Here is a 19,416-nt window from a genome sequence, read left to right as displayed (position 1 = left end):
TGAATGGACCGATACTGTTGCTTTGCAACGAGATAGTAGTGCTCCATGTCCTACTCTCGGTCCTGTGAGATAAGATGGAGTGACTGATTGGCCTTCTCCTGTAAGTGTATATCAGGCTCCAGGAGCTGAATAGCCTCGTCTTGTTCCCGTGTAACTGGGTTGAAGGCTTGAATATACTTCTCCGTTCCTGTGTAACAGGCGGGAGAAGCAGATCGAATTCCTCCATTTGCTGTGGAATTGGCTTCTGTTGCTGACTTCCTCTATGTAAACATAAGATCATCTTTCATTCTTGTAAATTCCAACATGTATTGGATCAACCTGATCTTCCTTTCCTTATAAGTTAGTACATTCATTGCTTCCAATGCAACACTATCCTTTCTTCAGTGAGGAGACTAAATCTGTACACAGTACTCCAGATGTGATCTCACTAAGACCCTGTGCAGTGGCAGCAATAGTTTGCCAGTCTGTTCTAAGTTTCCCACCCAGGTTTGAGCCGTGTCAGCTGTCTGGAGGAGCACACAACATTGTTGAAAGTTTATTGCCCTTCTCTCCTCCACCAGCATAATGGAAAATCTGGTGAAAATGTCACAATAAGGGTTGGGAAGAACAGATTAGATGTGACAAAATGATCTCAAAATCGAGATAGGTCTCACCAAATACCTCGTCTGAATCTCCCCAGAGCCCACGTTGCTCAGATTCCACAGAATCTGGTAAGGTGGAGATTAGAAACAGCAAGGAGAAGCAAGCATTCATGGGAATTATGTTTCAATGTCAAAACTCCAATAAGAATGTTGAGCAGGTTATAAAATGGGAAATTAGATATACAAGTTAGTGGGTACTGCAATAATAATGGATAATTTCAAGTTGCACCTAAACTGGTTAAGCCAAGTGATTGCTAATTCTTTGAAAAATGGATTTCATGAGCGTGTATGTGAGGATGGTTTGCTTCAACAGTATGTTGAGCACCGAGCTAGAGACAAGGCTGTTTTGGAATTGGTGCTGTGTGATCAGAACACCGAATTAAAAGTCTTGCTGCAAAGGAGACGTTGGAAATAGTGATCATAATATATTGAATTTTACATGATGTCTGAATGCAAAGCAGTTTTAGCTTTTTCGAAACTGCGGTTACAAACCTGAGTCATGCCAACCATGAAGGTCGATGGGGCAAGTTGCCTTCAGTGAATTGCAAAAGTACAGGCAATGTCTGTTCTTTATAGAAACACTGTAAGGTGTCCAATATACATTTATCCCGCAAAGTGCAACCAACAAAAGAGAAAGGTGGCTCAACGATGATAACAAAAAAAGTTAAAGATTATATTAGATTAAAGGAAGCGGCTTATAAAAGTACCAGATATTTTGGTAAGCAATGGATTCACAGAAATATAGGACCAAGAAAAGGAAGACCAAGAAACTGACAAAAAATAAAAAAAAGTTTTGATTTATTATCGTCACACTTAACTAAGTACAGGGAAAAGTTTTATTTTGCATGCAGTACAAGCAGATCATAACATACATGGATGTAGAGATCATAGGGTGTTTATACAGAGTGAGACATGCAAGGTTATGGCATGTGGTGTACATAAACAAGATCAATACAAGACTTGAAATTAAAGTAGTCCATTCAGCAGTCGAATAACAGTGGGGAAGATGCCATTCTTGAATCTGTTGTAATTATATTTAAACTTCTGTATCTTCAGCCCGATGGAAGTGGTTGGAAGAGATTACCGGGGTGGGATGGGTCTTTGATGATTTTGGCTGCCTTTCTACAGCAACGAAAACTGTAGATAGAGTCCATGAATGGGAGGTTGGATTGTGTGATAAGTCTGGGCTGCATTCCCAATTTTCTGGAGCCTTTTACGGTGCCAGGCAGAGCAGTTGCAAGAATGCAAACCAACAAGAAACACAAAGACCGCCGAAAAGCTTCTATCGATATTTGAAAGGAAAACAAAAGCAAGGCCAAATGTGGAACAATAAATGCACAGACAGGATACGTTATTGTAGAAAAATCAGAAATTAAAGGGAAACTAATCAGTTACTTTGTGTCTGTCTTAATGGAGGACGATTCAGAAAATTTCCCAGAAATGCCAAGTGACCATGGGACTCGTGTAACTGAAGAGTAAGAACATTCATATCAATAACCAGGTAGTATTTGGGAATGTAACTGGATTGAGTATTGATAAATCTGATGGACAGGATGTACTTCATCTGGAATTTTGGAGCAAGCAGCAATCGACCTATTGATTGCATTGGGGGTCACCGTGTTATTTTCCTGTAGCTTCTGAAAAGGCAGCAAGCCCTTCTGGATAATGGACGGTTATGAATGTAATCCAATGATTAAAGAAGGGATGAAGAGGGAGTGTGGCGACTACAGACCAGTTCTCTTCTCATTCGTACTTGGGAATCTATTAAAATTTATTATAAAGAATGTGACATTGGATATTTGGAAAGTAATTTGAAAATTGGAAAGAATGGCAATGCATTTATGAAAGAAAAATCATAACTGACCATAATTGTTTGAAGGTATTTCTTGTAGACATAGACAATTGAGAGATAGTGGATGTGGTATAGTTGGATATTCAGGAGGAATCTTTTACGAACTTACGCAGTGAGTTAGTGAGTAAAATTAAACCAAAGGGTATTGGGAATAACATGGTCAAATGGAAAAGTAAAGGCTCGTTTTAATTTCATTAAAAAGGAATCGGAATAAGGAAGTAAATACATCATGTAGCAAATGCAGAGAGTGTTGGTGAGACTGTACCTGGAGTATTGTGCGCAGTTTTTGTGTCACAATCTAAGAAAGAATATACTGACCACAGAGTAATTGCAATGAACATTCTCCAGATTAGTCCCTGAGATGCCAAGATTTTCTGATGAGAAAACTCGGTCTGTGTTCACGACAATTTCAAAGAATGAGAGGGGATCTCATTGAAATTTAGAACATTCACACAGAGGGGACCGAATAACACAGGGGCATGGAGAAGTGCTGGCAGGTCAGTTTGGGAGAAACCCAAGGTATTATACAAGTACACCAAGCAGAAAAAAAATAACTGGGGAACAATTCAGGCCCATTAGAAACCAAATAGAAAAGCTGTGCGTGAAGAATTTGTGGTGGAGGTCTGTGCAGAAGAAAACATAAAACGGGAGTACAAATCCCTTTATAGATCTACATTATTCAACCAATTCCTTTTCAAACGGTTGGCTATTGGTGTATTTTTCCAACCAAAGGGCACAATGTCACATCATCCACGTTGCTCTTCATTTCCCAATATTTGTCCATCCACTCTACTTGTCTCAATCACCATGGAGCTTTTTCACATCCTCCTTACCATTCACTGACATCATTTAGTGCCGTCAGCAGACTTGGAAATATTGCATTTGATTTCCTCAACTAAAAGTTTCATATGTAATTGAGATTAGCGAGGGCCCAAGAACTGATCCCTGCAATATCCCATGAGCCTTTAACTCCAAAAAATCCCTTTATCCCTGCTCACTGTTTCCTGTCAGCTTTCCCAGTAACTAAAACAAATCTTATGCCGTTGGGTGCTAATATATGGACATTGTTTTAGCCTGGGAGAGCTGACAGGAAATAGTGAGCAGGGATATTTTCCCGATGGTCAATCACGTTAAAGGATATGCACATTGCGTGTGTAAAGTGCATTGAAAGGATGGTCGGTCATGACATAGAAAGGGCAGAGGCTCAATGGGCTGAATGGCGTACTCCTTTCCCGTTGTCTCTGTGTCGTCTGTGGGAAAGCTCTGTAAATGTTACCACAAACTCTCAGATGTTAGGAATGAGGCCTGTGCAGTGTCGACAGGAATGCGTTTCCCATTCCCTTTTCTGGTACCAAGGCTGGAGCCAGGTGTTCTCATAGGTTTTATCTGTTAAGACCGTGGAGCAGTTTGATGCAATTGACTCAGAGATAGTAGGTTTTGACTGTCTTGATTGTCTGTTTCAGACACCATTGAAGAGTTCAGCACATGTCCTTGTGTCTGGAATCACTTTTAGGCCAGACAAGGTATGCACAGTAGATTTGCTTCCTGAAAGTACATTGGTGAAGCAAATTGGTGTTAACAATCGACATTGGGTTCAAGGTAACTATTGCTGATACCAGATCTCGATATTTTATTAACTGTCTTTAACTTCCACCAACTGCCTGAGCATTAGCCTGTTCTGGATTACTAATCCAGTAGCATTCCAACAACAGCACTGTTAGATCTCATATTTCTAATGAGTCTGAGTTGTGGGGCAGGTTCAGGTGAACTGTATTGTGATTTACCCATCAGTTACAGCACAGCAAAAAAGGCACGTACAAAGCTTCAGAATGTCTTACTTTACACAGTTTAAACTTAAAGTGCACACGCGCCTCCCCACCTCCACACCCGCTTCGATTACTATTAGTCAGTGGAGCCGTTGTCCTCTGTAATTGGCTCCCTGGTATAATTTAAGCATGCCTTAGCAAAGCTACAAAGAGAAAAACAGGCTTGTGGTCTACCCTTGGTCCTTCATGATGTCTTCCAGACTCTTATTTCCTTTCTTGAGGCTTTTCACAATGGATACTCTATTCAAGTAACAACGGCTGCACTGTGTTAGCTACCAATATTTGCTGATTGCTTCAGAATCTATCAAACTTCTCATTACTGGAAATAATATTGATTTTTGACCATTTTCCAAAAGGTTAGGTGATTACAACTAATATTAGAGTTCTGTAACTGACAAGTTGTGTCTTAATGAGTTCAGGCAATTCACATTCCAATGTCTTGTAATCTCTGTATTCATTCCTCCCTGTAATGATAAAGGAGGGGTTGATTTTTCCTGTATGAAACTGGTTTGAATCTTTTCCTTAACGTTTTTTTTTCGAATACTAATTCAGATCTATAATTATAATTGTTGATTAAACAACTAATTTGTGTTAGATGCTCTTATCTATGTCTTATCCATCAGCTGTAGCCTCGAGCTTCTATTAGTATTAAATGTTATAATCTATGTATTTATGCACATTCTGCAAACTTGAGATGTTATTGTCAGCCTTATTCTGCTGCATTAACCACGGTAGCCGTTGGCCATTTTGTGCTGTTCAGTTACGGGCAGCACTAACAAACACCATCTCCACATGGGGACCTATCAGAAACCACACTGAGAAAGTTATTTCTCTGCTGCCTGACTGCTCTGGACATAGTTGAGTCTGCTGTGATCCTTCAGCTCCACACTCCAGCATCGGCAGTTCTTACTATCTCTGTTTGTAAATTTAACACTTGTTATGCTGTAGCCTAATCACACAATTTTCAATATTATCCACAAATTTCTTGCTTTTGTATTCCATACATTTATTCATAAACCCAAGGATCCGCTGAGCCTTCTTAATAACAATTTCAACTTGCCCGGCCACCTATGATTTCCTGTCTTCTGCATCTTTCTCTTCGTAAGCAGGTGGATAATATTTGCCAGTCCTCCGGGATCCTCCCTGACACCAGTAATTCCTGAAAGACCACCAGCAAAGCCTTCACAATCTCCTTAACTATCTGCTTCGAATTATGGTGTGCAGCCCATCTGATCTGGTTAATTTATCCATCTTCAGAGCTTTCAACCTCCCAAACACCCTTTGAGCAGCGAGAGGGAAATTCAGGGAAATCCACACTTCATGTGTGTGTTCTGGGCAGTTGTGGTCAGAGACAGTTTTTAGATTGGCAGTTATTGTGGTGGAGGAGACATCAGTGTTGTAACAACCTCTTGATTAGCTCTTCGGAATGCGATTACATCGAGCATCGTTTGTGAATAACGCAGCAGAGTTATCGAGACTGTGAAGAGAAGACATCAACTTTCTCCCTTACATCTAACATTGTTAGAAGAATAGGAGATGGGCAATAAGACCAATAGCAGGCGATGTCAACATCCCACCCAGAACAGGTATTGTTGTTACGTTAAAAGTCTTGCAGTGAAAGGGGTTCACTGGAGCTGTTTGTTCCATGACTCAAATTAATGCCAGTCTCCATGGATCCTAACTGTGTCACTGGAGGATTTCCCTCTTCTATTAATAAGGGGTTTCTTTCAAAATGTTATCCCATAGTATCAGTGGCATCAATACCCTCAACACAACTAGGATCATTAACTCCATAGAGAGGGAGAGATCAGAAACTGTGACGAACAGATTGGAATATTCCAACAATGGATCAGAATTCTCAGAACCATAGACGGGAATGTTACAACAACATACCACAATCTGAGAATAATAGACTGGAATGTTCCAAAAATGTACAGGGGTCTATCCGATAGCCTTTACTGGCTTTCTTTCGATTGGGTACCGTTAACATTGCGGATAGAATGTGTACTGATGATCATTCTGGCGGGTTACTATCCCATCCTCGCTACTGTTGGTGTTCCCGGTAAGTCACTATCTCTGTCCATTTATTAATTCTGTAAATCTTTGTGAACAGCATCTCAATTTCTATGTTCTATATTTGGCAAAGGTATAACCTATTGTATTCACTTTCAATTACAAACTATTATTCTTATGCATGGCTTTTATACGCTTCACTTATAAACATCTGAGGAACAAAAGTGTTCATATCCACGAATGCCCCATTTTGTCCTGAGTTGATCTATATCTCAATATTCTCTCTATCACTACTAATATCCTTAGTTAACCTTCTGCCTCAGTGCTGTTTCTGAATAAACCATCATCTACACCTTTTCAGTTGCAGTTCTCTTCTGCCACTCTTCCAGTTATAAATATTTCGGTTGCAAACTTATTCTTGTCTCTACCTGGGCCTTTGCCTGTTACAAAGTGTAAAACCAGTTTGATTCTAAAATGAGGTGGTCACAGCTTTGTGTCACAGGGTTCAGCATAACCTGTCGGTGGCCATGAAATGACAGTTTCACTGCACTGTTTAGATTCTAGAACTGTCCGAACAGGAGTGGGTGCCATGTCCATCATCTCTGAAGTACAGTGTTCCGATGCATTCACTTGCTGACACAGGCCATCTCTCTTCACCTAAACCCCATCAACCCTCTGCTGAGCAGAATACACTATTTCTGTCTCCACAGAGGAATATACAGAAAACCTTCCAGAAATACTACAGGACAGAGTGGCTTATGAAAATGAGAAACTGTGGGAAATTAGAATTAATAAAGAGGAATTACTCAGAAAATTAATTGAACTGAAGTTTGGTACGTTGCTCTGATATATCCCATAATATATATGGTGGTGGCAATAGAGCTAGTGAAAGAGCTCTTCAGTCCAACCAGTCTATGTCAAACATAACCCCAAACTCACCTAGTCTAACCTGCCTGGCCTTGGCCCATATGCCTCCAAATGTTTCCTATTTGTGTACTTCTTCAAAAGTCTTTTAAAAGTTGTAACTACAAGAAAGAATTATTGATTACCCTTCAATATGCTTTAGAATCGAGAAATTCTGGTTCCTGCAGACTGAAAAGCAACTGTTGCAACCCTAAAAATGGGAGCAGGAGAGAAAGCAGAAAGAAAAAAACTAACTATTGGACATCTTGTTGTCAGTTATAAGGAAAATATTGGAATCCTTTGTAAGGAAAGTGAAAACTAGACACTTGGGGTATCATAATATGACTTGGCAGATTCAACTTAGATTCAGGATAGGGAAATCATCTTTGATAAACCTGTGGAGTTTGCGTTAATTGAGGCACTCACAAATTTCAGTTGTGCGTCCATATTATCCCCAGAAACTTCTCCCATTGCTGCTTCATCATCTTACCTGTTAAGCTTCCTTTCCAATCAACTCTGGCCAGTTCCTCCCTCCCGTCTTTGTAGTTACATTACTCATTTGTAATTGTGTCACATCCATAAGTGAGCAATAGATTTAAATTGAAAAAGGAAGGTTTGAGAGATAGGACATGGAGAACAATTGGAGGATTTGTAAATAGGTATGTATAACATATACACACATATACGTAAGCGAGAGGGAGAGAAAGAGAAAGCGAATATGGATGAGGAGATTTAAAAATAGAGAAACCTCGATTATCGATAGAAGAAGATATACTTCCCGATGTGTTTTGGCAATTCCTGTGTGTTGTTGCCCTTTCTACAGTGCATGTATGACTGAGTAATATGCATACATAGTTGAGGCATCCACAAGTGGGAACCAGTGGGATTGATGTATTTGAATACAGAATACTTCTGACATGAGCAAAAAAGGTAGTTTCTGGAAAAGCTCAGCAGTTCTGGCAGCATCTGTGAAGAAAAAAAAAATCAGAGTTAACATTTTGCGTCTGGTCACTGTTCCTCAGAACTAATGATAGTTGGGAAAATGTCGGCTTATATGCAGAAACTAGGAAGAGGATAGGGTAGGAAGTAAATGATAGGATAGATTCCAAAGAGAGAGAAGAGCAGTTGGATTAACAACGGAGTTTATACTGATCTGGCTAAGAGGGAGAAGAGATGTTAATGGGGACTGTTAGTGACGAACAATAGGTAGGGTGTAATAGCAGGCTTTGTGATAACAAGGCCTGGTGTGTGGGGTTGGGGGCTAAGACATGGGAGAGTTTAGGCCCTAAAATTATTTGAACTCGACATTGAGCCTGCAGGACTGCAGGGCCACAAGCAAAAAAATGAGGTGTTGTTCTTCCAGCTTGTATTGAGCTTTGCTGGAATACTGCAGCAAGCCAGAGACAGAGATGTTGGCCATGGAACAGGGTGGTGTGTTAAAGTAACAGGCAACAGGTAGCTCAGGGTCTTTTTTTGTGAGCAGAATGTAGACGTTCTGTAAAGTAGTCACCCAGTCTACGCTTCGTTTCCCCAATGTACAGGAGTCCACATTGTGAGCAGCGAATGCAGTAGACTGGATTGTGGGAAGTGCAGATCAAGTGATGCTTCACCTAGAAGACATATTTGGGCCCTCGGATTGTTGGAAGGGAGGAGGTAAATGGGCAAGTGTTACACATATCGGCGGTTACAGGGGAAGATGCCGTGGGTCTGTGGGATGGTGTTGGGGGTGAAGGAAGAGTGATCCAGGGCGCCCCGAAGGAACAGTCCCCGAGGAAGGCGGACAAGGGAGGGGAGGGGAACATGTGTCTGGTGGTGTCATCTCGCTGAAGGTGGCGGAAATAGCATCTGATGATTTTCTGGATGTGGATACTGGTGGAATGGTAGGTAAGGTCAAGGGGAACACAATCGCTGTTGTGGGAGGGAAGAGAAGGAGTGAGGGTTGAAGTGTGGTGGATGGTTCGGACACTGTTGAGGGCCCTGTCGACAATGGTGCTGGGCAATCTACGGTTGAGGAAGAAGGTGGACATGTCGGAGGCTCCCTTGTCGAAGTTGGCCTCATCTGAACATATACGACGGAGATGGAGGAACTGGGAGAATGGGATGGAGTCTTTACAGGAAGGAGGGTGTTAGGATTTACAGTCCAGGTAGCTGTGGGAGTCAGTGGGTTTCTTGTGGATATTAGTGGCCAGTCTATCCCCAGAAATGGAAACAGAGATGTGGAGGAAGGGAAGGGAGGTGTCAGAGATAAACCAGGTGAAAATGAGGGCAGGGTGGAAATTGGAAGTGAAATCGGTGAACTTTTCCACTCCCAGACAAGAGAGGGAAGCAGCACCGATGATATTATCGTTGTATCGGAGAAAGAGTTGTGGGTGGGGGCTGGAATACTTTTGACATGGTTGCACACAGATGAGTGAAGAAAGTTCGAGTCCAGTGTTAAGGGGGAATGTACTGCATGGATTGAGAATTATTTAGTTTAGACAACACAGAATTAGGTGCCCTTTCTGTACTGAAGACCGTTACTCATGTGTTATCACATGTATCAGTGTTTGGATCACAGCAATTTGCAGGACTTACACATGACATGGATGTGGCCAACAATAGCATACATCTCATTTTGTGTTGACTAAATGGTGTGAGGTTGGGAAGTGTTGTTGTCCAAAAGGACCTGCATGTCCTTGATCATTAGCCACCAAAAATAATACATACAGGAATGTCAGTATTCAGAGCAGTAATTGTTATGTTGTCCTTCATTGTAAGATGACTCAAGTACATAACTAAAGCAATCCTCCTGAAATTGTAGACCCTTGATGGGAGAGTGTTTGGAGCACTGTGACCAGATTTGATCTCCTTTGTAAGGAATGATCTCCTTGCCACAGACACGGTGTAAAGGTGTATCATCAGTCTAATCCCCGAGATGATGGTACTATGAGGAGAGAGTGAAGAAACTGAGTGTTAAATCTGTAGCGCTGTGAGAGAATAAGAGATGATTGCGTCAAGACTTGAGGGTTGGCGGCGATCACTTATGTCCAAAGAAGACATTGATAGGGTGAGCAACTCCATACGTTACCCCGGATATGGCATTTCTAATATTTTATGCGCGTCTCTGGAGCCCCATGGCGATTGAATGAACTCTCCCAACTTTAATGTCTGACTCTGCACTGAAGGTCATATTGTTCACAATCCTGACATCTGCCACAATTCCTTCCTTCTGAAACCAGCCATTCCCACCAGCTTCTGACATCCACAGAGAACAACAGCCTGTATTCTTGGAAGTGGGAGATGTCTCCATGAGACTTTGCATAAAATGTTTGGCTTCCCTCCTCACTGCTCAGAAACCACGTTAAAGAAACACGTGGGTACCACAAGCAATGGAGGCACGAGGAACAACGTGGAGCAGTCTGTCTGTGCAGCCTCTGCTCTATTTGCTTGTCATGTTGGAGCATCAGTTTCCACTGGAGGGGCTGAATGGCCTCCTGCTGTTTCTATGTAAGTGACTCAAGAGGCTGAATGGTTTCTTCGTTGTCCAATTGGAGAGGGCCAAGGGCCTGATTGGGCTACCCCTGGTTCTGTTTAACAGCTTGATGGGCGAACTAGTGTGACAATGCGGTAACTTTAAGAAGTTGTTTTGGCCTGCTTTCTTTCAAGACAGAGATTGAACCGGAAGTGTAACGCTGTCTATTTAAAACCATTTGAGAAAACAGCTTTGGAGACCTTGGACTTTTTTAAATGCAGCCTGAAAGAGTGTGGCCAACTTTGACAAATTGGGATTTTGGTTTTCCAGTGGCATCCGAAGCAATTTGGGGTTTCAACAATTTGGAACTTTCAGTGAATGTATCCTGCCTGCTACTCTCTCTGAATTTTCACTGGATTCTTTTTCCTCCTCAAGTGCATTTGAGAATCTGTGTCTGAATTTTCCTTTTTGCCAAGGAGTGTGTTTATGGGATGTTACGACATTGGAAGGGTCAATTCGTAATAGTTCATAGAATCATACATTCCCTTCAGTGTGGAGACAACCCTTAGCCCTACCAGTCCATACCGACCCTGAAATATCCCACCCAGTCCCATCCCGCAATAACCCACCTAATCTACACATCTCTGAGTACTACAAGCAAGTTAGCATTGCCCAATCCACAGAGCCCGTATATTTTTGACCTGTGGGAAGAAACGAGAACACCCAGAAGAAACCCATGCAGACAACGGAGAATGTGCAAACTCCCCACAGACAATCGCTGAAGGCTGGAATTAAAACCAGGTCCCTGGCGCTGTGAGACAGCAGTGCTAACCACTGAGCCACGTGCCGGCCTTAAAAAAGTTTTAAATTCATAGAATCCCTACAATGTAGAAGCAGGCAATTCGACCCATCAAGTCCACACCACCTCTCTGAAAAGCATCCCATCCAGACACACCCTGTACCCGATTCCTGCATTTCCTGCCCGAGACACTAGGGGCAATTTAGCTCAGCCAATCCACCTAACCTGCATATCTTCTCTGTGGGAGGAAACCTACGCAGACACAGTGAGAACGTGCAAACTCCATACAGACAGTCGCTCAAGGGTGGAATTGAACCCGGGTCCCCAGCTCTGTGCTAACTACTGAGCCACTGTGCCGCCCTGAGCAACATTCTGTTAATTTTTCAAATAGAGATAAGTTATTCTAAATTCCTCTTTCTTAGGTTCTATTTTAACTACAGTGTTTAAATAAATCTCGTTTGGCTTAACATCGAACACTGTGGTTGGTTTGCCGACCTCGTTCATTAGTTCGCAGACATTTCATTACCCTGCTGGGTAACATCATCATTGCAGCCTCCGATGAAGCGTTGCTGTGTTTTCCTGCCTGGTATTTAAACTCTGGGGTCCGTTGGAATCCATGCCATAGGATCATAGAATCACTACAGTGTGGAAATAGGCCCTTCGGACCAACAAGTCCACACAGACCCTAAGACATTCCACTCAGACCCATATCCTCATAGTCCACCTAATCTACACATCCCTGAACACTATGGACAATTTAGCGTGGCCAACCCACCTAGCCTGCACGTCTTTGGACTGTGGGAGGAAACCGGAGGAGGATGTGCAAACTCCACACAGACAGTCACCTCACTTCCTGTTTATCTTTGCAGTTTAAATACCACGCGGGAAAACACAACGGCACTTCATCAGAGGCTGCACTGGTGATGTTACCCAGGAGGGTAATAAAACGTCTGTGAACGAGCAAACCAGCTCGGCGAGTGAACCAACCACAGCATCCACAACCCGAGCTACAAATCTACACAACAACCTTTAACATCGAGGAGTTTGACAAGTCACATTACATACGTATCATGACACTTCACATGTGCCATAAAAATAAAAAAAAAATGTCTAGTCCACTTTCTTAAAATATTTTTGAGGGTGTCTGGTCTGATTCATAACACTAGACTCCTTCTTTCCTGTGTAATAGGCTGGAGGGACATAATGGGCTATCCTTCGTCTTGCCCAGTAGTTTCGATTGCCTGAATGGCTTCCTCATATTCCTGTGAAACGAGCTTGAGCTGCTGAATGAGCTCCTCTTTCTACTGTGGATATGTGCAGGGTCTCGCAGTACTGTTAAATAAATGTTACTGACACTTTAACAACACAAGCTTAGATTTTGTACATGGACACAGACTACTTCAGTACCTGAGGGGTGACAAATAGTTCTGAACATTGTGTAATCTTCAGTGGCCATCCCCACCACTGTTCTAATTTTGGCGAAAGTCATTGATGAAGCAGCTGAAGATGTCTATGCCGAGGAAGCTACCCTAAGGATCTCCTGAAGAGATGTCCTGGCACTGCCAGGATTGATGTTGTCCGACCACAAACATCTTCCTTTGTGCTGTGAATGGCTGCAAGCAGGTCTACAACTGATTCCCTTAAGTTCAATTTTCTTCAGGCTCCATGATACCATCTTCAGTTAAATGCTGCCTTAATATCAGGGTCAATCCCTCTTACGTGCGCCCTTGAGTTCACCTGTTTTGTTCATATCAATCGGTCATGGTGTAGGATCTGGGAATGTTTTCTTCAGACAGAGGTTAACGAATGTCAGGAATTCTCTGTTCCAGAGAGTTAGGGGAGTTAGATCAATGAAAGTATTTAAAGAGGTGGTAAATAGATTTTGACGTGTTAGGCAAGTGGAGGGCCATGAATATTTGGATATTAAAGAGGATTTGAGACCTAAAGCAGATCAGCCAAGATCTCATTAATGGAAAAGCCAGGCTTGGGATTTGGGGGGTGGGGGGCGAGCGAATGACCTGCTCCTGTTTCTAATGTTCTCATATTCTGTTTTTGGAAAGTTAGCCATTGTTATTTTCCTGGAGGTTCTGTTATTGTATGTTACAGTCAGGGAGACCAGAGGATTTTGTGAGCCATCTCTGGGTGAAGTACGAGAGCCATATTCACAGTGAATCTATAACATCACCAACAAATGAAGGACAAGTTGCAGAGAGAGGAAGATCTCTAAAGAGAGATGAGGGACCTCTTTCATATCCAGCTCGAAGCTTCCAAAAACATTTTCTAAACCACCTCAAACCATGTGCAACAGTCTTGAGGGGCTGAATTGTTTCCTCTGTTTCAGTGTACCAGGTTATAGGAGTAAGTTAGCTCCATCTGCTCCTGTCTAGCAAATTTGAGGGGCTGAATGGAACCTAGGAGCATAGGACTGAGGAGCACGAGTGGGTCATTGGACATTTTGAGCCTTCTCCACCAGGCAGTAAGATCATGGTTGATCTGGTTGTGGTCTCTGTCCGACTTTCCTGTCTGTATTCAATTATCCGTGACTCATTTGCCTGTCAAATATTTCCTTACATAAGCTTTGAATAAATGTAGAGAGAGACGCACCACAGATTCTGGGGAAGAGAATTCCCACACCAATGGCACTTTTAGAATTTCTTCTCATCTCTCTTAACGAATCAGAAAGTCGTACAGCTCAGAAACAGACCATTTAGTCCATCTTATCCACACCAACCAGGTATCCTAATCTGATCTAGTCCCATTTGCCAGCATTTGGCCCATATCCCACTAAATCCATTCTATTCATGTATCCATCCAAATATTTTCACCACTTCTTCTGACAGCACTTGCCGTATACAGACCACATTCTATGTGAAAAAAAAAAGTTGCTCCTAAGGTCCCTTCTAAATCTTTCCCCTCTCACCTTTAACCTATGCCATTTACTCTTAAACTCCCCTATCCTGGGAAACAGACCTTGGCTATTCAGCATATCCATGCCCCTTATCATTTTATAAACCTCTATAATGTCACCCTCAGCCTCCGTCACTCCAGCGGAAAAAAGCCTCGGCCTATTCAGCCCCTCCCTATATCTCAAACTGTGGAACAACGTTGTAAATATTTTGAGCATCCTCTGAAGTTTAACAACATCCTTCCTTTAGCATAGCCAACCGAATTGTATGCAGTATTTTTAAAGTGGCCTCACCAACGTCCTGTACAGGTGAAACATACCATCCCAACTCCTATACTCAATGGTCTGACTAATTAAGACAAGCGTGCCAATGTCCTTTTCACTATCCTGTCTACTTGCTACTCCATTTTCAACAAACTATGCACCCGCAGCCCAAAGTCCCTTTGCTCGACAACACTCCCCAGGACTTTAGCATTAACTGTATAAGTCCTGCTCTGCTTTAGCTTACCAAATGCAAAACCTCACATTTATCTAAGTTAAAGTCCATCTGCCACTCCTTGGCTCATTGGCCCATCTGATCAATGTTGTGTTGTACTCTAAGATAATCTTCATCACTGTTAACTACACCACTTGTTGATGCAATCTGTAAACTTACTAACCATGCTTCTGACATTCACATCCAAATCCTTTATATTAATGATGAAAAGCAGTGAACTCAGCACTGATTCTTGCGGCACACCGCTAGTCACAGGCCTGCAAGTCTGGAAAACAATCCTCCACCTTCAAACCAATTTTGAATTCAACTGGCTATCTCCCCCTGGATCCAATGTGACCTATCATCACTCATCTATCTACCAGTCAGAAGATCATTGAACGCCTTGCTGATGTCCATGTAGACAACATCTGCCACACTGCGTTCATCAATCTTCTTTATCTCCTCTTCAAAATACTCAATCAAGTTAATGAGACATGATTTCCACCTCACAAAGCCACGTTGAATATCCCTAATCAATGCTTGTCTTTCCAAATGCATGTAAATCCTATCCCTCAGAATCCCTTCCGACGATTTACCCACCACTCATGTCACGCTCACCAGTCTAAGGTTCCCTGACTTTACTGGTCACTGTTTCTTTTTCTCGTCCCACTCGTCCACTGGTCACAACAAATTTTAAGCGTAACTGGGTTGGTGATGTGGCCAATGATATAGGTCTCAGACTGGGTCAGGGTCAGTGTTTGGAACAAGTCATACAGTTTTCTTTTATCAGCTGAAGTAACACGTTTATGACCAAAACGAATTTAGTCAAACTATGATGGAAAGAATAAAGACAAACAGTTTGAATATGGCAAATTTGTACATTGATATTTTCCCTTTCTAAAAACACTGACACACACACACACACACACGCTCAAACACACACACACACGCACACACACATACACACACATACACACACGTAGGTTTGATGAAGAAATTCGTCCGCATAATAGTTGAACTCATGATAAAACAAAAATGAGAGATTGTCCCAAATGTTATACTGCTAATAAAGTTATTCTGCTCACACAAGTTGCTGGCAATGGGATTACTTCCTGGAAGCGTCAGATTTGGCTGAATTCCCGTTGCTTCAGGCAATGGGAGATTCCAATGAATCCTTGTCAGAAATCCTTCACAAGTGGGAAAACACAAACTTCCCATAACCCACATTGTACTGCTTTATTGGTATTGCTGAAAATTTGCCCTCTAACCCCCCCTGTCTATACCCCATTGTAGATGCTCTGCCCCCACTTGATATTTTATTGGATAACTAACTGGTGTACTCATAAAATGAGCTCCAATCCAATCAGCCCTTCCTCCAAATCGTTAATCGAGATTATAAACTGATGATGACTCACACTGATCTTTGTGGAATTCCACGAGGTACAACTTTCCAACGTGAAAATAAGTAATCATCACTACTCTGCATTTCCGGTTAGTTAACCAGGGCTCCCCTGTTCCTGTGTAGAAGCCTAGAAAGGTTGCATGGCCTCCTCCTGTGGTGTGTAGCTGGTTGTCGAGGTGTATCTGACTCAGCAATACACCATTAGGGCCATTTATTGTCAGATCATCAGGTAGAGGTCGTGCTGTCAATGATCCTGATCCTTGAGAGTTTAAAAGACAAGCACAGAATATAGGCTAACACTTGAGTAGAACGCTACATGATCAAAAATTCTGTCTTTCAGATGCAGCAATAAATCTAGTCTGCCCTCTCTGTCAGGAGCTCAGCTTTCCCCCGACACGTATTGAGAAGGTGGGGAGATTTCCTTTTGTACCTTTTAAAACACCACTAATACAGATAATCCTAATGATTAACTTCATTTTGGCTATGGATGCTGTGTGGAAAAATTGCCACAATTGTTACCCACTAAATTTAAAAAAAATGTCATTGAGGAATGACTTTACAGAGGTTTATAAAATCATGAGGGGCAGAGATAGGGTAAATAGTCAAGGTCTTTTCCCCGGGTTGGGGGAGTCTAAAATTAGGGGGTATAGGTAGAAGGTTCAAAGGGAAAGATTTAAAAGTGACTTGAGGGGCAACATTTTCATGTCGAGGGTGTTGCGTTTATGGAATGAGCTGCCAGAGGAAGTGGTGGAGGCTGGTACAATTACAACATTTAAAAGGCATCAGGATGGGTATATGTTTAGGAAGGGTTTAGAGAGGTATTGACCAAATGCTGGCAAATGTGGCTAGATTTATTTAGGATATCTGGGCGGCATGGATGAGTTTGATCAAAGGGTCTGGCTGCTGTGTATTTTAGGCCTGGCCCTGCTTAGTCCGTGTCGGGTCTGTGGAGACACTCTTGGTGATAGACATTGAAGTATCACACCCAGATTACGTTCTGTGTCGTTGCCACCCTCAGTGCTTCCTCCGATTTGTTTTTAACATCGAACAGAACTGAGTTATCACTGAAGGGTATTGTGGAGGGCAGTAGATGTCCATCATCAGGCGATTTTCTTGACCATCTTTGACCTGTTGCCATGAGATTTCTCTGGGTCTGAAGTCAATGTTGTGGAATTCCAGGGTAACACCTTTCCTGGCTGTATGCCACAGTGCCACCACCATTGGTGGATGTGTGCTGCCGGTGGGATAGGATATACCCAGGGATGGAGATGGTGTTTCATGAAACATTATCTATCAGGCCTCATTCTGTGAGTATAACGGTGTCAAACTGTTTCCTGACCGGTCAAAATGAGGAATAAAAGTTCAATGGAGCAGGGAATAATGGTTTAATAAGTTAAATGAAAGACATCCTCTTGGAATGTGCTCTGTATTCTCGAGAAAGTTTGAGGAATTCAATGTATACATTGAGGTAAATGGATATGGTTTAATGGCATGAGAGAGAAATGGCTCCAGGGTGACCAAAGTTGAAAACTGAATATACAGAATAATTTATGTTTGGGAGTGTTACGCAAAACTGAAAAGGAGCTGGTGGATTTCTCCGAATAAGGGATAGCATCTGTATGATGGTAAAAGAGGATCTTACATCAAATGATTAAGGTATTGTCTCAATCTTACTGTTTTTGTATGCAAAGTGCCAATTGAGTTGAGTTTGAGGAGAGATTTCCACCGCGAGGCTGAGTGGGTCTCACCAAAACTGATGGGCAGAAGGGCCTTTGTGATGTGGATCTTTATGACTCCATCACACTCTGTAACCGACATTCCCCGGAACATTCTGTAACCGATATTCTCCTATAACTGACATTATTTATGAACAGCTGGATGTCAGTTAATTGAACAAAAGACATGATCCCGATGGAAGAGATCCCATATTATGTCAAATGTAAAAAGTAATTGAGACCTTGCCTTTTGTTACATCACGTCCAATTATTTCAATAACTCTCTGAATACAGTGATACATTTGAAAATCTCACTCTGTCCTCAACCAAATTGATAACTTTGCCTCCAGGCTAATGTTCTGAGGAAGGGTCACCGGACCCGAAACGTTAACTCTGTTTTCTCCTTCACAGATGGTGCCAGACCTGCTGAGCTATTCCAGCAACTTTGCTTTTGCTCCTGATTTACAGCATCCGCAGTCCTATTGGTTTTTATGATGTATAATTTGTTTGTTTTCCTTCCGCACAATTAATGTAGCGACGATCCATGTCCTGCTTTATAAAGATTGTGGATTGTCTTCATGAGTCAGACGTTACCTGGGGGCCATGGCAGTGGCGGATCTACTGGTCATTATCTTCAACCTGATATTGAGACACATTCCCATTGTTTATCAGGAACAGTTTTATTTCCTGGTGTACATTCCCTTGTGTAGTATCCACGCCGTCGTGCTTTATGCAGCCACTGACTGTTCTGTCTGGTTCACCGTCACTTTCACCTTTGATCGATTTGTGGCCATTTGTTGCCAGAAGCTGAAAAGTAAATATTGCAGTGAGAAAACAGCGGCTGTGGTTCTGGGAACAGTGACTGTGCTGAGCTGTTTAAAGAACATGTTGTGGTATTTTATGCTCACAGCTCACTATTGGCTGGGGAATGCCCCCTGGTTTTGTTATGGAAAAATCGGTGTTTATTCCTCTCGTGTCTGGGTCACAATCGAGTTCCTCCACCACATTCTAACCCCGACTCTCCCATTTCTCCTGATTCTGCTGCTCAATGTTTTCACCGTCAGACACATTTTAGTGACCAGCAGAGCCCGCAGGAGACTCTGGGCTCACACCAATGGGGACGATCTGTGTGACACAGAAATGCAAAATCGAAAAAAATCCATCATTTTACTGTTTGTGATCTCAGCCAATTTCATTCTGTTATGGTCAATGTTAATGGTGCATTCTATATGGTTCCGTATGTATAATATTGGGTATTATTCTGTGTATCTGCATGAGTTTGTGATGGAATTGAGCTTCATGCTGCAGCTCCTCAGTTGCTGCACAAACACCGCGATTTATGCCGTGACGCAGACTAAGTTCAGACAGCAGCTGAAGAATGTGCTGAAATATCCCTTTACCCAAATTCATCAATCAACCAAATTCACTCATTAA

The 19,416-nt window shown here is 42.2% G+C and overlaps 1 protein-coding gene across 1 annotated transcript in view; it reads left to right on the top strand.

Annotated features, from left to right (window-relative positions):
• LOC125483813 (probable G-protein coupled receptor 139) overlaps window positions 1-19,416 on the top strand; it is a 140,698-nt gene extending 121,282 nt beyond the window's left edge. Inside the window, 1 exon segment of the mRNA XM_048600508.1 lies at window positions 18,518-19,416. Coding sequence (XP_048456465.1) covers window positions 18,518-19,416 — 899 coding nt within the window.

Source organism: Rhincodon typus, chromosome 8 (genome assembly GCF_021869965.1).
Source record: "Rhincodon typus isolate 14 chromosome 8, sRhiTyp1.1, whole genome shotgun sequence".
NCBI classification, from domain to species: domain Eukaryota; kingdom Metazoa; phylum Chordata; class Chondrichthyes; order Orectolobiformes; family Rhincodontidae; genus Rhincodon; species Rhincodon typus.
Note: the sequence above shows the minus strand (reverse complement) of the source record. Positions and strands in the feature narration are given on the sequence as shown.